At 35.4% G+C, this 24,526-nt stretch overlaps 1 protein-coding gene and 1 long non-coding RNA gene across 3 annotated transcripts in view; one reads left to right on the top strand and one right to left on the bottom strand.

Moving 5' to 3' along the window:
• Positions 1–15,607, top strand: part of LOC125668378 (potassium voltage-gated channel protein Shaw-like) — a 38,242-nt gene extending 22,635 nt beyond the window's left edge. For both annotated transcript variants that reach the window (XM_048902503.2, XM_056164247.1), the window contains 2 exons: positions 11,684–11,949; positions 12,191–15,607. In XM_048902503.2, coding sequence (XP_048758460.1) covers positions 11,684–11,949; positions 12,191–13,309 — 1,385 coding nt within the window. In that variant the 3' untranslated portion in view covers positions 13,310–15,607. The remainder of the gene's footprint in view (positions 1–11,683; positions 11,950–12,190) is intronic.
• Positions 6,568–9,405, bottom strand: LOC125668389 (uncharacterized). Its single transcript, XR_007367553.2, has 3 exons — positions 9,026–9,405; positions 8,073–8,158; positions 6,568–7,968 (listed from the first exon to the last, which is right to left on the bottom strand). It is a non-coding gene; the product is annotated as an uncharacterized LOC125668389 (long non-coding RNA).
• Positions 15,608–24,526: the final 8,919 nt, after the last annotated feature.

Genomic DNA, 24,526 nt, shown 5'->3' with positions numbered 1-24,526 from the left:
TACAAAGTTTGGAAAATGTATGGTTATCGATCTCAGTTTCAAATATTATTTGGGTAATATGTGCCATTAATAGTTAAATTTGTGTCCGTGCAAAATTAGTATGCGTTTTGAATTACCAAATAAACATTTCATTATTTTGTTTGTAAACATAAACAAGGCTTGGGTCTTCTTTACATAACACAGAATTGAGCTACATGTAAAATATTGTTATTATCTTTGTCTAAAAAAGGTCCAAATGTTGGTTATCAACTTTAAATAAGTTATATCTAACATTAAAAAATGATATTTTTCACCATCCCCGTGAACCAGTTCCTTTAAATCATTTAAGAGTAGTTTCTTGGACAAGCCAACCCTCTGTAAATCGAAAAATCGTCGATATCTCCAGACAGGAAGTGACGTCATCAACTGCCAAAAAAATTAAACACGAAAAGGTTCAAATCAATATATATCAGATCCCAAAGTTTCGTTCAAATCGTTCTCGAAAATTCGCATTGCACAAAAAATTGGTAAGAAAAAATAATGATATTGAATAGAATTGAACATATTTTATTGTCAAGATATTAAAGACAAAAGGATTGGGCACAAGTTCTTACAACTTAAAAACGCCCTCTCCTAAATATCAAACTACAGAAATGTTCAATATATATAGTATGCATGTATACTGATAATGGTATCACTGTTCATTTCTTACATGAAGAAGTTGATACATGGATATATATTAATATTTTTGTGTACAAATTCAATTCTCCAAATATTGAATTACTATAGTGCTCAAAGATCAAAAGGAATTAAAACTGAAAACAACGAAGATTTCTTTCAAAATAATTGTACAATAGAAAATGAATAATAAAGTTATGGATAATTTCAAGAATTTTAACTCCAGGCTTTTCCGACAAATCTTTATTCCTGTGTGAATTACTGTTGATGACTGGCTTGCTTTCAGTTTTATGTGTTTTGTTACAGTGTATATTTTGAACGAACACGGTGCTAGTATATTAAATTGTAGAATTTACAACATGAAAAATTGTAAATTATGCATTTACTACCAAACCACCATCCGGTAAATTCACAACATAGCAGTAAGTTTAATTCTCGATTGTTTTTCCCTAATCACGAAAGTATGGTAACTCTTCGTCTTAAAAGGAAATCAGACAGTTTTAATTCCTTAGTGCGATATCAATTTTGTCTCTAAAATCCAGTATCATGTTTCGAGGTCATATAAGTTTTCGTGGGGGTATATTTTTGTGTTTTAACATTTTTTTTTATTGCATACTGCTAAAGAAAACGGTCATGATTACCAATCACGAGTTGGTTGTCATCTTTGATTGACTGTAATATTTTAACGACAATCAACATTGCTCTAATATGATATATTTAAGGGTCCTTTTAGCTAGGAACGGCTCATTAATGAGGAGTTTAAATGAACAATCGGGCATATTGTCATTTTAAAAGGTGTACATGTACATACATGTATATAAGCTACAATTATCCTAACTCAAATACACATTTTCAGAATCTTGCGCGGTTGTGTTAAGGCAGTCCTCGTGTTTCGTTGTAATTCTTGACGTTTGAAATCGTGATCTGATGATGCTGTGGATAATGAATTTTAGTCGCCAGCAAATTAAGTTGATTTTTAACTTAACATCGTTATCTTAAAAAATAATCATGAAATGATATCATTAACTTAAATGTTTTTGCTAAGTGCATTTCAATGAATGCATTATATAAGCAGACAATGGAATACGTCTGCGGAAATTTTGAAATGCGTGTATGCAAGTCGGATCGATTTCCATTGAATAGCGACACAGCCTTTCAATGTGCAGTGTCGTGCACCGTGATAATTGATGCATTTATAATGTACTAAACCCTGCAGATATTACAGCGGAGTGCTAATGTCAGCCATGCCGTGAAAACCGGTTGTCAGACGGTCCATACTACACCCTTTTCTGTTTTCCTCTAAGATAAAATCACTCGGAGAGGAACTAGGTTGCGTGTCGCAGGGATGTGTCGAACAATCTCCAGGGAAAATGTTAAATCTTATCACTGACTTATAAGTTATGCAAGCGGTTGTATCGAGAGATCCTTAATTTAATTAGGTCGTGTTTGCTCGCTCTTGGTCATGTATTATTAATGGTGCTAATAACGTCTCTTTGGCTGGTTTCTGTCAGATGACCAGAACACATCCCTTTTACCATTACACAAGGGATTGCCGTCAATTTAGGATGTACAATTATTGCGAATCTGGATTGTGACGTCAGTATAGCTTACGCTGTATCTCGTCCCCCACAAGAATGGAAAAACCTGTAATACATTAACAGCTTGATAAAGTATTTCATTAATAATGATTGAATAACCCCGTCCTTTCTGATTGGCCGATATCCAATAATTAAGTCAGGAAAAACATACCGTCATTTTCACCTGCACGTGCCTTCGAGGTGAATATAACATTCGATTTCTCTAAAATTAGGCCAAAATTAAGTTGGGGATTTTCAAATTTGATATGATTGACTATTATTTTTGGTCACTCAATAAATAACGTGTCCCAGCTCACTTCGACTATTTTGGGGTTGTATTGAAAAAAAAGGCGATTTCTGTCACAAACTGGAGTAAATCCGTGGGGATCCGGGCTAGAATAGACCCTCATTACCCCTTGCTTGTCGTAAGAGGCGACTACATGGGGCTGAGAACGCAAAAACCGAGGCCCCTTGTCACAGCAGGTGTGGCACGATAAAGATCCCTCCATGCTCAAAGGCCTCAAACACAGGCCTAAATTTTGCAGCCCTTCATCGGCAATGATGACATCTCCATATGAGTGAAGTATCCATATGAGTGAAATATTCTCGAGAGGGACGATAAACGATGTAAGATCAATCAATCAACACACTGCAGTAACACGTGTTGAATTATAGTAATATCAAACCCGATCTAAAGATGACCGATCGGGCATCGTTTGGTCAACGTCCTACATGTTTTAGTAGCCAATTTTGATGTTTGAATTATATAATCGTGTTATAACAATCGACATTTTCTCGGTCAATACAAAGGTCCTGGAGAGAGGTCGGTGAATATCGTATTTCTCAGGTAGTCAGAGCATTGTATTGACCGTAAATATGTTAATATAGTATTGCATGAAAATCCCTGTCTACATAACAGATACAAATACAAATACGTATAAAAGAAAAGGTTATGAAATCAAAACAATGTTCAGAACTTTAGGAAACGCAGCGACGTTTTAAATAGCACAAGTTCTGTCATTTCTACACAAGACCTTGAAGCTACATTGAGATTATAACTAATAATGGAAGTAGAAAATGGCCTCTTTCAATTGAAATATTTACTTTAATGAACACAATTTTGCTTTATGACTGTCATGTCCTTTACTGATGTTGATTGGAAAGGTTATAAGCATTAATTTCCTCATGAAGCAACCAGAATGTATTTCTTTGTAAAAGTAAATGCAGCAACATTAGGTTTGAACCAACTGGTTCGTTGAGAAAAAACAAGAATTCTACAAGTATATAGTACATGCATTGGATATTGACTAAATATTTCTAGATCTAGGAGAATCATGTCAGTGTGACTTGGTCGAAATCTCAACAATCCTATCTCATCGATTTTCTAGAGATTGATTGATTTGGGTTTAACGCCGTTTTTGGCAATATTTCAGCCATTTTACGGCGGTTAAGTCAATGAAATATGATCGGTTTTGTGTTTCCCTGACGACTCCCAGTTAGCCTTCTCTTTATCGATAATCAGACGACTTTTTACACGCCAAAGGAGTTGTTATCCTCGACACGGGGCACCCGCTAACTTCCCATCCGACCGACATAGATAATTAAATGATAATTGCAAATATATATTCTGTGATAGCAATATGAATTTTTTGGCGTGTTTTTTTTTTTTTTTTTTTTTTTTATTAATTTAAAGATTTAACATAAAAGTTAATCGTCATCAAAACTTTTTTATTTCATACATGAAATCTTGAGATCTACCGGATTTGTTTAATCCTTCAACATCTGTCTGCGGTTCCTCTGGAAAAGCCATCTGTGTCTCCCTCTGGAATTCCTCTGGAAAAGCCATCTGGTTTCCTCTGGAATTCACCTGGAAAAGCCATCTGTGGTTCCCTCTGGAATTCATCTGGAAAAGCCATCTGCAGTTCCCTCTGCCATCTGAATAATTTATTTCTAGAATTGATTTCAGTAGAGAAAAAAGGACCGACATTTGACCAATGGAGTGTGAACAGGGTTCAGAGTGTTGTCAAGCTTAATGTCATACGCAATGTTTCTGTGACATGAGTGTTTTGTGACATTTCATGTACGATTCATTTGCATCCTATCTTGTTTCTACAAAAATAAAACCAACTTGGGGTACAAAATCAGCTCTGTTTTTAGAGTTATCAGATTTTGATACTTCCTGGTTGTGTGCAAGTGAAATTTTGAAATAAACTGTCGTGCATTACAGAACATTACCAAATGATTGTAGGAAAAACAGGGGGGAAATCTTAGGATGAATTGGAGATCAAACCCTAACCGTTGCAAAATTACCTTGGTGATCGAGCTAACTAAGCCGATAAACGATGTACAGTAACATTACCACACTATAAAATTGAAACCTAGAAATCATACATAAACTCTTCCAATCGAGGAGATGGGGAAAATAGGTATAGAAAAAAAAATGACAGAAATATCAAATGTAAACAATAGCCGTGTAGAAATATCAGAGGAAAACTGTCACATGTTTGGAGTAGCTAAGTTGTTCATACTGCCAGTTCTTAGGATAATCTTTGTAATGCGTCTTCGCCTGTTCAGTGGCTGTTAAGAAAGGGGAAAAGTTCCTGGATGACTACTGGAACCACTCGTCAGCATTGTTCCGCTAACACAGACATCTGATACTGTAGTTAAACGGTTTATGATTCTCTGAAAGATTGTACTGTTGACACGCGTGTTTCTGACATTCACTCGTCAGTTGAACCTTTTACTTCCATACACCATATCACTCCGCCACGGTAGTGTCTGTGATTTCCAGGATTTTCTTAATCATTATTAATGCTATCATTATATATAACATAGAGGAATTCACTATTACAATGAATACCCATTACCGCTCCTGCCGGGGGTTGTGGATATACATGTATATGATAAGAGAGAGATCACTGCCGTGTTTTCTTCTGGGGGTGGTTCCAGTGCTAGTAATCATAATCTTTGTTCTACTATTGATTTTTTCTTCATAGTTTACAAGAACTTTACATTCATCAGTTCTCTTGAACAGACGAAGTGCGTCTGTTTTGATTGTGTCTGAATCGATATTATTTCAAAGACTTGCAGAAAACTTCTCGTTTGATTCCGGATCTTCAAGGGAGACCACATTTCCACCCAGGAACAAATCATTAAAGAATATTCAAACGGCGGAAAGTCTTTACCTCTTTAATTTTTGTACTGATGATTCTGAGATAGATGTAGAAGTCTGAGGTATCCTCCGATTCTTGCAGCGTGGAGCGTCCTTAACTGTTTGACATCAGTAATATACATGTACATAATATAGATCGATCAGGGGAGATTAAATCCATTTTACATTACAACTACAGAACAAAAAATGAATTTATGGTTATATGAGAAAACCTGCTATACTTTCTATCTAGCGATAAATTGATATTGCTGTTACTACGCAGAGGTTTTTTAGCTCTTCTGAGCCGAAGGCTCAAAGAGCTAATGCTATGGCCATTTGTGCGGTGTGCGTAAACTTTTTAGAAAAAGGGCTATAACTCAAGAACCCCTTGGCCAATTTTTTTCAAATTTGTTACAGGGTATCATTGGCCCAAGGGCTTTCAAACATACTAAATAGAGGGATGTGACCCTTTAACAAGGGGAGATAATCAGGAAAATACAAACAAAAGTAGTGGTTGCTAAAAAATCTTCTTCTCAAGAACCACAGGGCAGATTATCACCAAACTTACACATAAGGATGAGGATATGTTGTAGATTAAAAATTGTTCAAGGCATTACCCTGGGGCAAAGGGCGTGGTCTCAAGGTCACTTCAAAGTTGACCTAAATTTATATTTCCTTAAATCTTTGATATTTTAGTCATTATAAGGACTAGGATCATCAAATTTTGACAGTTGATGCATCTTAGGACCTTGTGTCAAGTTGTCTCAAAAGTAGGTCACGGTGACCTACTTTTTGAATTTTGCAGGTATTTATTTTAAAATTAATTTTGATGCATATCTTGGACACTTTGAAGCCTATGATCATCAAAACTTGTCAGTTGGTGGATCATGGGACCTTGAAATGTGTCAACTGAAAAATAGGTCACCGTGACCTACTTTCTGAATTTTATGGCTTATCATTTATAGATATATTTTAAGGTAGCTATTGATAGCTAGCCCCCAAAAAACCGCTCATTCAATTGTTTTCAATTTTATTTATTATAACATTTTGACTTTATCCTAAAACATATCAAAAAATCAACAAAAGTAATCAGGTTAATTTTCGAGGAAAGCGAGATTGAAATCCCCTCTTTTGCAGCCCCAAAAGGCAAAAAATGCCAAAATTGAGCAAATTAACACAAAAGCCAATAAAAAAATTTATTGACACCAGAAATATTGTTTGTCATATATAGTTATGTAAATTAAACACAAACAGATAAAAAATCAACATGGATTAGAAATTCAAAATGCATCTAAGGAAAACATTGGCATGATTCGACTTGGCAATTGGCCAAATTTACCCTAAATATGGCGTTTCTCAAATACTATCAGGCATACATTTTCTGACAACAACGAAATTCTGCTCATAAAATTTCTGATTTTATTTCATTTTTACAATAAGTCAAGTAGTATCTAAAATATTGAATAGAAAAAAATATACCAAATGAGGTTTAATCTGAAACTATGTCAGATTTTGTAACCCTACCCCCTCCCTTCTAGAAATGAATTTTAAGAGATACAGTCAGCAGAGATAAACTATTGACCTTAAATGATTAAGCATTCCCAAATTACCATATTGAGCATTCAAACTCACAATACTAGAAGTTTCTATGAGCCATTTAAGAATGATATATAGTGTGTGCTATTGCAGTTGACCTTTTCGCACTCACAATGATTGCCTAAATATTTAGTTATTTTTTATACATTTTCTTGTAATAACTGGACCAAATCTATTACCTATACATATTTTTTGATAGAAATTTATATCACTATACAGTATAATACACCAAATATGTTTAAATAACCATTTCATATTTCAATAAATAATTAATATCAAAGGAAAGAGACCCATGGACTGCCCATGGATCACTACATGTAAGTCCATCTGAGTCATCTTACCCTCACAGATAGGTGTGTCTTTCATAAGTTTAAGATTTCTAATTGTAGTTTCACATGGAACCAAAAACTCACTATTGGATAACTGAGAATGCATGTACATGTATATTGCATTAAGTAACTGTAGTTTTCCCCAGGTGAAGGTCTATGTTCACTGTATGTATAAGGGGGGGGGGGGGGGTTAATTAGTTCCATTATGAAACTTTTCTAAAAATTTGATATACATTAATGTATCTATGATGTATGTTTCAACTAAATTTTGAATTACAAAGAAAATTCAAACACATTGATTGAAGTTATAAAATTGATATTCTATCATGTGCACATTTTTTACTAATATATCTAAGAAAGAATAATCAACATTGAAATTTCCTTTACATCTATGCAATATTATTGTCTTTCAAAAGGCATGTACTTGTAATATATGAGTACATGATCTTGTTTTCCCTTAAATTCACAATTTAGTTTAAAGTACACTGTATGTTGTATAACATCCACTGCTCTGAGCTCATATAAGTGAATTAATGTTTTTCATCCAGTCCCAAATATTGCAGTAGTTCTTTAATCTTCGGAACTTGATCAAACATTTTTAAGTTTGTGGAGTTGTGGGGGTCCAGGGGATATGTCATCATCACTGTAAATGGAGTACCTGTTCAAAATATAGATAAATATATTTAAATATAGCAAAAAAGATGAATATCTGATATACTCAGAATTGTCTTTACAAACGTTTATCAAAAAAAAATATAGTACCTCTCTTGCTGTTATACTTGTTGCCTCGAAATCCACTTCAACCTGCACTGGTCCTATCTAACCTCCCTCGGTCTTCAGGCTGATGCCTAGAAAAAAGATCATCATAATTGATATTTGCACAGTTAGGTCTATATTATACCATTGAGTAATTAGATTGCGTCAGACAATGTGAATTTTAAAACTGTGTCTCGACACATATTCAGTTAAAATTTAAATACTGATGTTTCAAAATTATAAATTGCAATGAGATGACATGTATATATGTTTTCATAAACTGCCATAGACTTATCATATCTGTTTTATTTACAAAATGTGGGTCAAGAGAAGGGCATACGTGTAGTATACATATCTTACTTATACATACAGTGCATACATTTGCCTATGAGAGGGCATATGCAGACTTGTGATTAATTTACATTATTTAAAAAGGTTTTGCCAACCTACATGTTTGTGTGAAACACGAAACTTCAGGTTTGATATATTTCTTAGGTCACTGAAATTTCAAAGTAATAGTATATGTATACTATAGTCTAGGGAATTATAATTCAACACATCCCCCCTCCACTTTTTATCCGGTTCCCTCATACCCCTAGATAGTAGGTCTATACAGATATTTGTTTTTCATTACTTTTATACATGTAGTTCAAGGTATGCTATTTTCGTAACGGTTATTTTCATAACGATATTATTATTTTCTTAATAAAAGAGTTGTGAGAGCCCATGTTTACAAATGTGGTATACATTTACATGACATCCGTTCGTTTACAATCACATGCACAGGTGGGAGTTATATTTTATGCACATATGGAATACATATATACATACAAAATAATACATCTACTGTATGTCGTGTGTTTAAACTTACAGATGTTATTATAAATCGCGTTGTGAAATAGCAGAGGAAATGTGAGCTGAACTTTTGAATACAAATTTATGGCATTTTTTTCACTCACCAAACGAAACTATGATTTCGTTGTCCAAGTTGAATGCATCCACCAACTTCCTCTTCTTGCAAGAAACTTTGTTTAGCCTCTCAATGACTGTATAAACAGTATTTAATCTCTCAGCATGCAGCACTCGGACATTACGATGCATCAATCAACAACTTTGTTTACGTAGCGCATCTATGTACATGGATTGGTGGTTGGTTTAACATTTCGATTAGCAAAAAGTTTCACACGGATGGAACATTTGATCTACCATTATTACAGACATTGACGTATACTTATGTGGTATGTGCATATTTTCTGTAGGCGAGTCAGTCACAGCAACAAAACACTTTCGGAACCCCTTTTTGTTTTTCGACTATTCTCTGACGGAGTAAGGAATTCCGGAAAATGAATTCACGTGAAAATACACAATTTTTACTGATCACGTGGTTGCTATCCGTCGCTACCTTAAGTTGTTATTTCAAATACCGAGAGGTTTAGAATCATCAAATCTTGTAAGTTGATGTATCTTGAGGCCTTGAAACATATTTATAAAAAAAAAGTAGGTCACAGTGACCTACTTTTTGAATTTTGCAGATATTCAAATTTCACATTTTCAATTTTAGATGCATATTTTGGGCACTGTAAAACCTCGGATCATCAAACTTTGTCAATTGGTGCGTCTTCAGTCTTCGGTTTGTGTCGACCAAAAAATAGGTCACCGTGACCTACTTTTGGTATTTGACAGCTAAATTACTATATTTCAGACACTATTTGACCTACAATCATCAAACTTTGTCAGTTGATGCATCTTGAGTCTTCGGAGTGTATCGACCAAAAAATGGGTCACTGTGACCTACTTTTGGCATTTGACAGTTATATTTATATATTTCAGTCACTAATTGACCTACAATCATCAAACTTTGACAGTTGATGCATCTTGAGTCTACGGAGTGTGTCGACCAAAAAGTAGGTCACCTTGACCTACTTTTGGAATTGGACGGCTATATTTATATATTTCAGATACTATTTGACCTACAGTCATCAAACTTTGTCAGTTGATGGGTCTTGCATGTTCGAAGGGTTTCGACCAAAAAGTAGGTCACCTTGACCTACTTTTGGAATTGGACGGCTATATTTATATATTTCAGATACTATTTGACCTACAGTCATCAAACTTTGTCAGTTGATGCGTCTTGCATGTTCAAAGGGTGTCGACCAAAAAGTAGGTCACCTTGACCTACTTTTGGAATTGGACGGCTATATTTATATAATTCAGATACTATTTGACCTACAGTCATCAAACTTTTTCAGTTGTTGGGTCTTGCATGTTTGAAGGGTGTTGACGAAAAAGTAGGTCACCTTGACCTACTTTTGGAATTGGACGGCTATATTTATATATTTCAGATACTATTTGACCTACAGTCATCAAACTTTGTCAGTTGATGGGTCTTGCATGTTCGGAGTTCGCTGACCAAAAAGTAGGTCACCATGACCTACGATTGGAATTTGACAGCTATATTTCAATATTCAGATACTAATTGGCTTAAAATCATCAAACTTTGTTAGTTGATATTTCTTGGGTTCTCAAAATGTGTAAACCAAAAAGTAGGTCACATTGACCTACTTTTTTTGAATTCTTAGGATTTAACTAAAGATTTAGAATACTGAGAGGCTAAGAATAGAAATGGTGGGGTTGTACAATTTATCAGAAGAGCGATTCTAGGCCCTTGGGCCTCTTGTTTTTTTGTTTTTTTATCTTGTTTGTTATTTTTTCTTTGCTTTTATTTCATCACTCGTATTATAACACAGAGGTTTTCTTTGGTTGCTGTCATTTCATCACTCGTTTTATAACACTGAGATTTTCTTTGGTTGCAGTGTATAACAATATGTGTTTGCTGTCATTTCATCATTTGTATTATACCACCGTGTAAAAGGCGTAGTAATATCATACGTGTTACGTGTTTTTGTTTTTTTTAAATCTCACAACAGATCGAAAAGTAAAAACAAACAAACAAACGAAAATTCAAAACAAGATGAGAGAAATTCCACATCATTATCATAGAGACTGGATATGATGCTGGTGTGGATGTTTCCATTTTATGGCTCTGTCTTACACTAAGAATACACTACAATTTCCCTGACAAGTTCATTAACGATATTTTGATCATCCCATCTAACGTTTAAAGGAAGAATTGCACTTCACAAGCTTCCAGTAAGCTTTATAGTAAGTACATATATAGATAGTGGTATGTAACATAATTGTGTTCCCGTAGGGATCCGGGTTAGAATAGGTCCTCAGTACCCCTTGCTTGTCGTAAGATGCAACTAAATGGGGCGGTCCTTCGGATGAGACCGCAAAAATCGAAGCTCCATGTCACCGCAGGTGTGGCAAGACAAAGATCCCTCTCATCTTAAAGGCCATAAGCACCGATAATAGGCCTAAATTTTGCAGCCCTTTACATGTAATGGTGACGTCTCCATATGAGCGAAAAATTGTCGGATTCCAACAATATAAAATCAATCAATTAACATATATTGGTTAATGACCTGAAATACAATACAACGCGGTTCATATTGAACAATTTAAAAGATATATGACTGACAAGCCCTATCAAAACAAAACTTAAAAAATATGAGTAGTGTACCTTTCTGTCTCACACAAGAAGTGTTTAATTTCAGGTGAGCTTCACGTACCTCTAGAAGTATGCGGGGCTGTGGTTATGCGAGAATTGGATTTCTGGCAGGTGGATCAACATAACATCAAATCCTGCTGTTGGCGTCACTACCGGTCTTACATAGAAAACAAACGCATCCTTGACTCCTTCAACCGCAGTCTGATAAAGGAAACCTTTTCTGTTGACGTCAGTAAGTTTGAAGGATGGAAGAAATTTCAAATGCAAATGTGGTTAATACTGGAACATCCGAGGACATCCAAAGTAGCTATGGTGAGTTTGAAATCATGTGCAAGCAATTTCCAACAAAGCAAGAGTGTGGTTAAGTGCGAGAACGGAGTTAGTTAGGACTTAATATATTGGCTGCAAAGCGTCTAAGGGAAAAGACAAGAAGTTGGCACTCAGTTTGGTTTGGATATGCAAAAAATAATAAAAACCCAGAGCTCGATACCGCTTTATGTGCACATTGCATAATTTGATAGACATATCAGTAAAATGTGTCTATTCTTTTCAGGGATATGGAGTTATTTCCCTTCTTTTCGTCATTGTGTCCATCCTCGGGTTCTGCTTAGAAACCTTACCGGGCCTTCGACCAAGCAACCTTTCAGACAACAACACATTGAACGAGAACTGTCCCGGAAACAAAACGAAAATTCTAAAACTCAAGGAAAACGAGGCACTGTACATTTTAGATATCATCTGCACTGTGTACTTCACAATAGAGCTCGTCGTAAGATTCGTATTTGCCCCACAGAAGTTGAAGTTCATCCGTTCCGCTATGAACATCATCGACTTACTTGCCCTCGTGCCTCTGTACATGCAGTTGATTTTAAACTCTGATGAAAGGCGCGCTTGCTATATGAATGAGCAGTTGATTATTGAAATCATGTTTGTGCTACGTATTATTCGCATGTTCCGAATATTTCATTTAGTGAAACATTATCAGGCACTAAAAATATTGGTGTATGCGTTAAAAGCAAGTCTTCAAGAGTTACTCATGCTTGCAATTTTCCTTATCATAGGGATGCTGATTTTTTCATCCTTGATCTTCTATGCAGAAAGGCATAAAATTGACTCTGGAGAACCTGAAACTATAACAACCATTCCAATGGGATTTTGGTGGGCGATAATCACTATGACAACAGTGGGATACGGTGACAAACACCCCACAACAACAGTCGGGTACATAGTGGGGACTGCATGCTCCGTCGCTGGTGTTCTCATGATCGCTTTAACCATTCCAGTTATATCCAATAATTTCACACTTTTCTACACACATGTACGTTCTAAAGGAGGTACAGGAGCCAATATCGTAGGATCTGAAGAGTCTCTCGAAACGTTTTCCAATGATGATCGGGATCGAGAAACCGAACCGGACGAAAAACGGAAATTATCAAGCGGGTCTTTAGTTGTGGAGGCTTACATGAACGGTACGCATGTGATCAGGAAATTGACATCCAAATCCGGAAGTCCACAATATTCGCCGATACTGAGACGGATTCCGGAATCTAGCTCTTTGGTGGATATTTGCGACAGACGAAAGTGTAATGGAGAATTCGATCTAATCAGAAATAACAGCAGTAAAGCAAAAAGTGATGACGGAGTAACATACGCAGGGGAGACAACTCTTTAACGATGAACTAGTGGTATGAATCACCAATCAATGCTTTTTTTATTATGTCCATGATGCAGAGTGAACTTCGTAGAAGACAGCTAAACTCGGAAGTTGCCAGTATTTGACTGTGCATACCAAACGATAGATGAAGAAAAATACATCTTTTATTATTATTATTAAATTATAATTTTCTTGAAATGGAAGACAACATAAAGCTAAAATTCGATACATATATACCACAACCTCTGTAAGAAAAAGTAAGTCAATTTGACTTAATATATGATCTGATTTTAGATTTTTGCTTACTCATTCAATTATAAACTTTATATTAAACATCACATTAACATTATCCCAAATTAGTTTGAATTTGAGTAGTTCACATACTAATTCTAATTCAAAAGAAAATATGAATAAGAAATAACCTCTTATGAGTGTGTTTTTGCATTGTTATCTGTAAAATGCAATGCATTAAAGTTTCCTTGTTTTAAAGGTCAAAACCCATATTGTCGATAATTCGCTAAGATAAAATTTACAAACTATCTACATTTTCTGGTTTGATATACTATTGATACATTGTCCATCATTTCTATTGTTATCAATTGTTTTCCATTTTAATGCTATGCAAGAGTATTTGGTGTAGTACAAGTTTCTTTTCTTGTAAGAAGTGTAATCATGTTTTACCATATATCTCTGCCGGCTCCCTAGTAAGAATGGTTCATATGTACTGTATTGTCCATTAAAGTAGTTTACCAAATAAGGTATGAGATGTGTACAAAATAACGTTTTACTCAAATTCAGGTGAGGGGGGGGGGGGCATCGGTAAAATAGAAAATGTTCTAAAAACCGTAAAATTTCAAACTGAATAGGAATTATGTTGATTTATCATTAAAATTTAAAAACGTGTTATTTTTTTTAGCTCCGTTGCCGAATGGTTAGAGCATCGCGCTCAAAATCAAACGGCCTCTCGCCTCTGTCGGCGCGGGTTCGAATCCCACTCGCGCCGGTAAGTGAGAAAGTTTCCCAGTTTACTTTCGGAAGGTCGGTGGTCTCTTCCCAGGTACATTGTAAATGGGTTCTCTCTTCCACCAATAAAAACTGGGCGCCACTATATAATCGAAAATTTGTTGAGTGTGGCGGAAAACATCAATCAATCAAATCAATCCTTATGCCCCATGGTATAATTTCTTGAAATATTTTCGGGTGATTTAAACTTGTAAATATTATGCTGATAAATGAGTACCAGTATTCCCTATGTACTGTATGTGTCATGGGTTTTCCATCAAGGCAAATTACAGACTTCAGTTTTACGTGGTTCATTATTCTAAATACATGTCCACTCGGTAAAAGTCTCCTGTATGCTTGGAATGTTGTGTAGCTAGTGAACAGTCTGTCTGTATGTATCTTTCCGTTTATTGGTGAATTATATCGTGTGACTGAGGTTTTGTGAATATTTATTGAAAATGTTGAATTTAAGTTTGAAACGGTTAATGATTAAGATTTTGTTTAGCCATTGACCCCTTTTATAAAGATTTTATTGAGGAACTGTTTTATCAACGAACATTTTATTGCGATGACTTGTACGTTATGTAAATGCAGGTTCATATATATCTTTCTTCTATTTTCAGTTTCTTGTTGGTCTTGTATATGTGTATGTACATGTATGGCTTCTTTTTTTTTTCAAAATGCACGTGGTTGTATGATTGTACAGAAAGCTTTAAATTATCGAATGATAGATGTCTCACTTCCAAACTTCATTTTTATTTTTATTTACAGATAATGGAGGTTTCAGTTTTTATATTTTTGACCTCATTATGTTGAATATTTTGAATATGTTTTAACAATCCACCTAGAACCATGTTCACAGGTAGCAGATGGCAATGTGGAGATATATGTCCGAAGGAGTCACATGACTTGAAATAAACAATAACACGTTTTTTGTGTTTTTGACAGAACGCTCGTTCTTGTACGATAGAAATCATTTTCTTGTTACTATTGGTGATGTAGCTTGTATATATATATATACACACATACTTTTTATATCCACTAGTAAGTCCTATTTTGCTCACTTTGATATTGATCATACACATTTTCACACGGTGATGGAAGTTTTTTATTTTTTGTGTTTGTATTTTCTTTTACAGTTATTTACACGTTGTAGACTTACGCTTTTACTCGGAGATTTTGTCGTTTCAGACATGCGCATTTATCTAAGTGCACAGACAATTCAAATTACCATTCCACTTGAGATTTTACAAATGTTATACGTTTATTGTTTGCTGCTTTTATATCTCAATAAAATTGAGTTGAAATGCAAAATGTTTTGAATTTTTATATTTTTTTAAAAAAAAAAATATTTCTTCTTGATTGAATTATAGGTTTTATTCTTTGTTGAAACATTTTTAGTATGTGTGGCGCCGTACAAGTGCCATGTAAAAAAAAAAAAAAAAAAAAAAAAAACCAACTTCATTCGAATTATTTTCCGTTTGATCGAATTATAGTTTCTTTTGGACGAAATAACTATTCAATCGGCTAAATTGGGTTTTCGTTCGAGCAAATAAAGTTTTAGCACGGCTAAACTATTTCTTTGTTTGAATAATTTATTTCTTTGCTTGGACGAATTAGTTTTCATATGGACGCAATTCTTCGTGTGACCGGTATTTTTTTTATTCGCAAGAATTCATATTTCCCTCGTACAAGAAAATAAATGTAATTCATCAAAATATATCACTACTTAGTACTGGTACACAAAAAGGAGGGTTAAAGCCGAACATAAGACCACACTCCTCCCAGATGAACTAGTGATACGTTAAAAAAACGCAATCCAATACGATACAAGTCGATACAATTTCACTAATTCCTTTATCTATCTTATTGAAAGTAAATATTAACGGCAAACTAACAACTCAACCTTATGACAAACGGGATGATTTCAGTTTCTCCATCGTCAACTTCCCATATTCATGTAGCAATATTCCATTATCACCTGCATATGGTGTTTATATCTCTCAACTGATTCGATACGCAAGGGCTTGTTCTGAGTATGGTAAGGTTTTTAAATCGAGGCAAGCTACTGACACACAAGTTGATGGTACAGAGGTCTCAACATTCTCGTTTAAAATCAGCATTTCGCAATTTCTATGGTCGTTATAACGATCTAGTTTGCCAATACAACTTATCATTGGGTCAAATGCTGTCTGATGTGTTTCATAACGATTGTTAGACCGTTCGTGGCACACTGAATTTGATTACTGATCAAGATTTAGAGCTCACGGCAGGTGTGACCGTTCGACAGGGGATGCTTACTCCTCTTAGGCATCTGATCCCACCTCTGGTGTGTCCAGGAGTCCATGTTTGTCCAACTATTTATTTTGTATTGCTTATGGGATTTATGAGATTGATCATTGTTCGTTATCTTCATCTTTCATAGGTAAAAAGCTAAATGTGTCAAATATCACCCACAGTCCTTTATATAAAAAAGGTAACATTTAGGTATATTAAAGTTCATTAACATAATGCAATCGACCATATCGTTGATGATGGTGTTACGCATTGGCGATTATGTCACGCAATTTATAGAAATACCTCAACATCCCTCAAAACAACAATTGAGTCATTAATTTGGATTGTCCATTGAAATATTTACCTCGACACGTTTTAGCGAGCTTTTCTGATCAAAATTTTTCACATTTGCATCTTTTTCTCAAGAACCACTGGGCCAATTATAACCAAACTTGGCCAAACGCATTTTTGGATAAAGGGCTTTCAAATTTGTTCAAATAAAGGGCCATGCCCCCTTCAAAGGGGGAAATAATCACAAAAATGCAAAAATAGGGTGGGGTCATTTAAAAATCTTCTTCTCAAGAACCACTGGGCCAGAGGAGCTGAAATTTTCATAAAAGCTTCCTGACATAGTGCAGATTCAAGGTTGTTCAAATAATGGCCCCCGGGGGTAGATTGGGGCCACAATAGGGGATTAAAGTTTTACTTGAGAATAAATAGTGAAAATCTTAAATAATAATCTTCTCAAGAACCAATGAGCCAGAAGAGCTGAGATTTACATGAAAGCTTCCTGACATAGTGCAGATTCAAGTTTGTAAAAATCATGGACTCCATGGGTAGGTTGGGACCACAATACGGACTAAGGTTTTACATGCATATATATATGGAAAGTCTTCAGATGTATGGGCCAAGGTATCTCAGGTGAGCGAGTGGCCTTGGGCCTCTTGTTTAGATTGTTGGGTGTCGGCTATGTTTGTCGACAAAATTCTTTTCAATATCGATTCCATCTTTGGAACTTTTCAGTGCAATTCCTATACTATATATTCCTTATTTTACGTGAGTACTTTTAAAATACGGCGAAATGACTCGTAAACGTCAAATCGCGTGTGGCCAGTTAATCAAGAGTTTATACATGTACATTAACAAATGAAAAAATAAAAGTGACTAGCTTTATTTTGTGAATGATGCCTCTTGCGAAATTACTCGATAATAAATTCCTCACTTATATTTAGGAATCGAAGGGGAGCTGGTATTCAAGAAAATGTAACTACACTACAGCAGGTCTCTTCTCATCATTACAAAAATATTTTCTAACAAACGATCACCTGTATGGTAAAACTATACAGCACTGATTGTACATGTAACAGTATGCTGCAAAAACCGGAGCACAAATTGATTCAAATGAGGTAAATTAGTTTAATGACCCTTTTTGGTGAAGTGTAACATTGAAGCCAAGCCTCGCGTAATGTAAGTTGTATTGATATAATCTGTCGGCTAAAATTAATTTACTATATCCATATACTGCAAATTAATTGCTTTACCGAATAATTCTAATGAAATAATGAGATTCAAACTGCGTTTTGCAGTTGTATCCAAAATATTTAATTGTAATCATAAAAGCTTTCTTTCTTTATTTGTATGTTGTTGTCTTAAACTTCAATAAATACCTGGTGTATCCGATCATTTCTTCAATCTTATACACTGCTATTTTCTTTCAATGTCGAAAGAAAATGTTGACGAATTTCCCTTTCAACCTCATCAACGTCTACACAAACATTCCACCGCGTGGTTAATATAAATTCATCACCCGTGGACCGTGACAGTTGGTCCATGCTTTATAGTATTTCACCTTTTGTTACATATGCTTTTTTAGTCAATATCATTGTTGTTTTCGTACAATATCACGGACTTCATAAATCACAATATTAATATTTTTGATGCTCAACTGTTTCCAATGTTATCCGTTGACCAGTCACTATAAGAAAGATATCGTTCCTTACACTCACGTCACAGGAACCGGTGATTTTGTCTGTAATAATAACAGTACGGGTCTATGCCACCCTCTAATAAAAACCACAAGGAAAGAAACGAATTTCTTATATACATTCATTTACATTAATAGAATAATGGGCATGTCATTATTTATTTTTAAAATTCAGAGAGCCCTGATCAGTTGTCGACGGAACTTCATTTCAATTAATGATTCTGTCGAGGATTATGCCAGACGATGAGCCAAATATGGAAAAGAAGAACATGATACATTATCAGTATGGATAAAAAGTGTAAGAGGAATATTAATTAAAATCTCGTATTGGACATATTAAAACAAATGTTTGTACCGTCTATCCTTCTGTGTTTAGTAAACCTGAAGTGGTGAAAGAATTAGATAGGTTACATGAGGAATACTTATTAGTTCTAGTTGACAAAGTTGTATATAACATTGTCTTTGTTTGTAAGGCTTGTTTTTACAATTGTGTTTATGTTAAACGAATTTGTCTTTAAATCCACTTTAGGTAATTCAACCTATACCCCAAACTCCTTTTCAAAAGATGATTCTTCAAAATGCCTCAGTTTTAAACACATTTGATATTCCAGGTAATAGGACGAATGAATATGAGTTACCGTACCTGTACTGGATTTTAAAACTTCGTCAACCCCTTACAGAGATATATAGTTGGATCTAGTAAATGTTTTACCAAACCCTCATCTTTGCTCCTCTTCAAACGTTTTGTGCCATATTGTATGCGAGAAGTGATGTAAATGGAAGGTGAACATAACGACCAGTGATCAATCTCATTACTCCTATAAGCAATACAACAATAGAGAGTTGGGCAAATACGGACCTCTGGACACACCAGAGATGGGAGCAGGTGTCTAGGAGTAAGCAACATTGTCTTTGTAAGGCTTATTATTACAACTGTATTTTAAACGAACTTCGTATTAATTTTACTTTTGGTAATCGTACTTATACTCTAACCACCCTTTCAAAAGACGAAATTCTTCAAAACCTTGCTCCAGTTTTAGACACATTTAATATCCCAGTCAGTGGAATGAATGATTATGAGTTACCGTACCTATAATGGATTCCTAAACTTCACAAAATCCCTTGCAGACAAAGATACATTGCCGGATCCAGTAAATGTTCTACCAAGCCCCTATCTTTGCTCCTCACGAAAATATTAACAGATATGAAGGAGAAACTTCAAACGTACTGTGCGACTACATATGCCAGAAGTGGTGTAAATCAAACGTGGATTCTAAAATCTAAAGAACTTCTAGTGAAATTGAAATCACATAACTTTTCTCAAATCAACAACACCAAAATGAATGTCTTTTCAACACTTTACAGGACCGTTTCTCACGATAAATTAAAGACTAGACTTTTTGACATCATAGACAGTATCTTCGTCAACAATAATGGAAAACGCAAAGTTTCTATCTAGTGATCATTCATTCAAACAATTACTTTGTTGAACAACACTCTGATTCTACACAGAAGTACTCGAGAGCTCATATAAAAAAAAGATGCTGTAATTCTTCATTGACAATTTCTTCGTAGCCGTTGATGATCAGGTCTTCCAGCAGTCTGTTGGAATCCCCATGGACACCAATTTGGATCCTCTGTTTGCTGACCTTTTTTTATATCCTGATGAAGCAGACTTTATTCAAAAGCTACAGCAGAAGAAAATAAGTTCAGATAGCTGTGGCCTTCAACTGATATTTAGAAATATCGACGACGTTTTATGTGTTAACAATGATAAGTTTCATTCATATGTCGATTCGATATACACCAGTGAACTTGAAATAAAAGACATCACAGAGTCGTCCACATCTGCTTCGTACTTTATTGAAAATAAATGTCAACGGCAAAGAAAGTACTCAACTTTATGATAAACGAGATGATTTCAGCTTCTCCATTCTTAACTTCCCATATTTATGTAGAAATATTCCGTTATCACCTGCATATGGTGTTTATGTCTATCAACTGATTCGGTACACGAGAGCTTGCTCTGCATATGATCAGTCTTGACATCGAGTCAAGCTACTGACAAACAAGTTGTTGTTAAAGGAGTTTCAACAGTCTCGTAAAGTCAGCATTTCGCATATTCTGTGGTTGTTATTATGATCTAGTTTGCCAATACAACCTGTCATTGGGCGAAATGTTGTTTGACTTGGTTTCATACATATTATTAGGGCGCTCTTGGCACACTGATTTGACTACGTATTAATTCGTTTACCCGATCAAGATAAAGGGCTCACGGTTAGTGTGACCAGTCGACATGGAATTCTTACTCTTCCATGACACCTGATCCCACCTCTGCTATATCCAATTCTTACTTTTCTATTTCCTATAGGAGTTATGAGACTGATCACTGCTCGTTATTTTTACCTTTTCATTTGACTTCGTTTACATAATAGACAGTTGCTTCCTCAACAAAAATGGAAAACGCAAACCTATCTAGTGATCAGTCATCCAAACAATTACTTTATTGAACGCCACTCTGATTCCACGCACAAGTACTCTGAAGTTGAAATACTAGTAAAAATATGCTGGAATTCCTCATTGACAATATCTTCGTGGTCTTTGGTGATCAGGTCTTCCAACAGTCTGTTGGAATCACCATGGGCACGAATTGTGCTCCTTTATTAGTTTCTATATTCATATGAAGCAGAATTTATGTGACAAGCGGGATGATTTCAGCTTCTCCATCGTCAATATTTGACGCCCATATTTATGTAGCAATATTCCATTATCACTTGCATATGGTGTTTATATTTCTCAACTGATTCGATATGCAAGAACTTGTTCTGCTTATAGTAAGTTTTTAAATCCAGGTAAGCTACTGACAAACAAGTTGATGGTACAGGGATTTCAACAGTCTCGATTGAAGTTAGCATTTCGCAAATTCTATGGTCGTTATAACCTACAGTGTATCATTTTGCCCGACTATCTATTTTGTATTGCTTATACATGTAGGAGTTATGAGACTGATCACTGTTTGTTATCTTCGCCTTTCATTAAAGGCAAAAACGTTGAAATTGTAAATGTATAGAAATACACGTATGGCAATTTCCTGCTGTAGAATGTAACATTAAAAAACTAAAAATTAAAAACTCAATTACGTCTCTATTTGTTCAAACATTTCTTCACTCCATCATCACCTATTGCAAATTTAAACTGATAAATTCTTAATCTTCCGTAGTTTCTTACAATATAATGTACCTTTGATTTTAAAATATAACTGCCTGACACACAAATACTTGTGTTAACGAGAATTAATCAATCAAAATACTTGGTTCTAAAATTCAAGAGAATCAATCAAGGAATAATTTTGTTTGCTTCCAATTGCTTCAATGGTTACGTAAAGGCTTATTCAAAAAATTAATTTATCAAACTATTATCATTTCCGAGTTTGCACATATAGCATGTTTATAAAAAGGATTAAAAAGAGCACCGGAAGCATTATATAACAAGCTTATGTACATATAAGGCGTTTTTCTTAATTAAGTCGTACGTTGTACAACTATCAACCATCGTCATGCTGCGACATACTTTTCTGCATTGCATAATAAAGGGTCCAAACTTTAAAAAATGTGACAGGTATTAACTAGACAAACCAAGAGCTCTGTGTTACCCCCCCCCCCCCACCCATTTCCCACTTATTATTTACCTACAATTATTTCAAACATGACAAATTAATTACAGAATCCGCCTGATAGATAAAACCAAAAAACTGGCTGTAATAACAGTCCATGACTCAATGCAGTGAATAACAGACACAAGCAACGTTTACCAATTTATTCATATAACAGCAATGACACATTCGGGATATACTGAAATGGACAATATCGGCTGCATGTGAAAATTTTGTGGAGTAACTGGGGAGTCGCCCAGTGAGCCAGTTTAACTAAACTTGTAAGGGGTACACTGGGGGGCCCGAGTAAAACATTCAGTGCCCAGACCTGAACGGACGCCAGCGTTCTAAGGAGGTAAGTGAGACCCGCCCTTCTCACCCTGTCTCCTGCAGTGCTACCTGGTATGTACATTATCATGTTGGACATAAGCCCCAAACATGCATCAGACTGTAGCATGCCCTCACTGAAGTGAGGTCGATGTGGGCCCAACCGTCCCCGGTGATGGCCCCACTATTAGTTTACTTGTTTTAACTTGTACGACTTTTAGTACTGTAAATTGCCCCCTGCTTTAGAAGCAGGTGGGGGAAACAACCAGGTTTTGGAGCAGAAACAGTCATCACATACCATTACCGACTCCCCAGTCCCCCCCACCCCCCCTTAAACATGCGACAGTCTAATTAATTAGGCTCAAATACACTGTATCAACAATTTGCCTTAAAATTAAAAATTCCCCCATAACATTTAAAAAGTTGTTATTAAGGCACTCCATCCCGAATGGCAATGCAGTCACACTTGGTGTGGTCCAGGCTTTACCATTTACTTTATCCAGGTAACCTGTTGGGAGTCTTCGTCTGTTGCGAAACCTATGAAAGAGAAGGAAACAGCAGAACCAAAAGGAAAGAACATGTATATACAAATTAAAATTGGGGGAGGGTGGGTGGGTGCTTCGGTTGGCAAAAGTGTAATGAATGGGTTGGGTTCGGTCACAGGGAGTACCGAGTGTGACGTAGTGCATACAAATTAACTTGTACCATCTAGCCGCTAAAGTCACGTACAGCGTGTATCAAAATTAATACGGACTATTTGATATAAACTCAAATAATCTCGATTATTGTTGGAAATCAAACTCCTTGAAATACACACTTCTTCGAGTTGTTTAAATAGGCCTAAGCTTGTAAAATGTGAAAGGAGTGGGCAAACCCTATACTGTTGATAGATTGATTGTATTTTGTTTAACGTCCCTCTCGAGAATTTTACACTCATATGGAGACGTCACCAGGCTCTTGTTTGTATATATTTGTAAATATTTTGTATTTATGACCGATGAGCTGTATAGCTTAAGGAAATAAAGAATATGAATCTGTTTTTAACGACTTCGGTCTGTCGCGGTCGGGATTCGAACCCCAACCTTCACTAGCAACCACCACCCATTTTTTAAAAATTACCCAAATCAATAAAAATCGGGTGTAATTACCAATTTTGAGTATGCTGATTTCAAATCTGGATTCCTTTTACTCCAATTTTTTATAGAAAATGAGATATAGTGTCTCAAACACCCCTACCGTCAGGTTGCCAAAAACGGAAAATGTTTCATTTCGCATCAAAAAGTGACCCAACTTTATTTCTTGAAACACCATTACCCAAAACAATAAAAAGCAGGTGTAATTACCAATTTTGAGTATGCTGAATCCAATTCTGGATTCCTTTTACTCCACTTCCTTACAGAAAATGAGGTATAGGGCCTTAAACACCCCTACCGTCAGGTTGTCAAAAATTGAAAATGTTCCATTTCACATTAAAAAGTGACCTGAAAGTTATTTCTTGAAATAAGGCATACAACAGAAAAGGAAAACAATTAATACTAAATTGTTCCATGAACATTCTTAGTTGTTTTGGAAAGAATATATCTCACCTCTGGACTTCACAGATACAGGAAAGGAAGAGGAATACGGAGCGGATCAACGATCTTAAATTTAATCAGATTGGGCTATAGCCTAATGAACTGATGAACAGGAGCAAAAGTACAATTAATAGGAAAACTGATTTATTAAACAACAGCAAGCCTTTTCCGAGAACTTCTGGTAGAGCTGTCGGGGGGGGGGGGGGGGGGGGGCTGAGTTGCATCATTATCAGAATTTACCGAAACAGTGGACTCTCTGGCCAGTCTGGGGGCTGAGCTAGTTGCATCAGAACTGACAGAAGCAGAACTATCTGGCCAGTCGGGAGGCTGAGTGGTATCAGAATGTATTATTTATTTATTTTTATTTTTTCAAAATTCAGAAATTTAAAAACTGCATGATCAGATTTTTTTGTAACACT

This window comes from Ostrea edulis, chromosome 4 (genome assembly GCF_947568905.1).
Source record: "Ostrea edulis chromosome 4, xbOstEdul1.1, whole genome shotgun sequence".
Lineage (NCBI taxonomy): Eukaryota > Metazoa > Mollusca > Bivalvia > Ostreida > Ostreidae > Ostrea > Ostrea edulis.
This window is presented reverse-complemented; position numbering and strand designations above follow the sequence as displayed.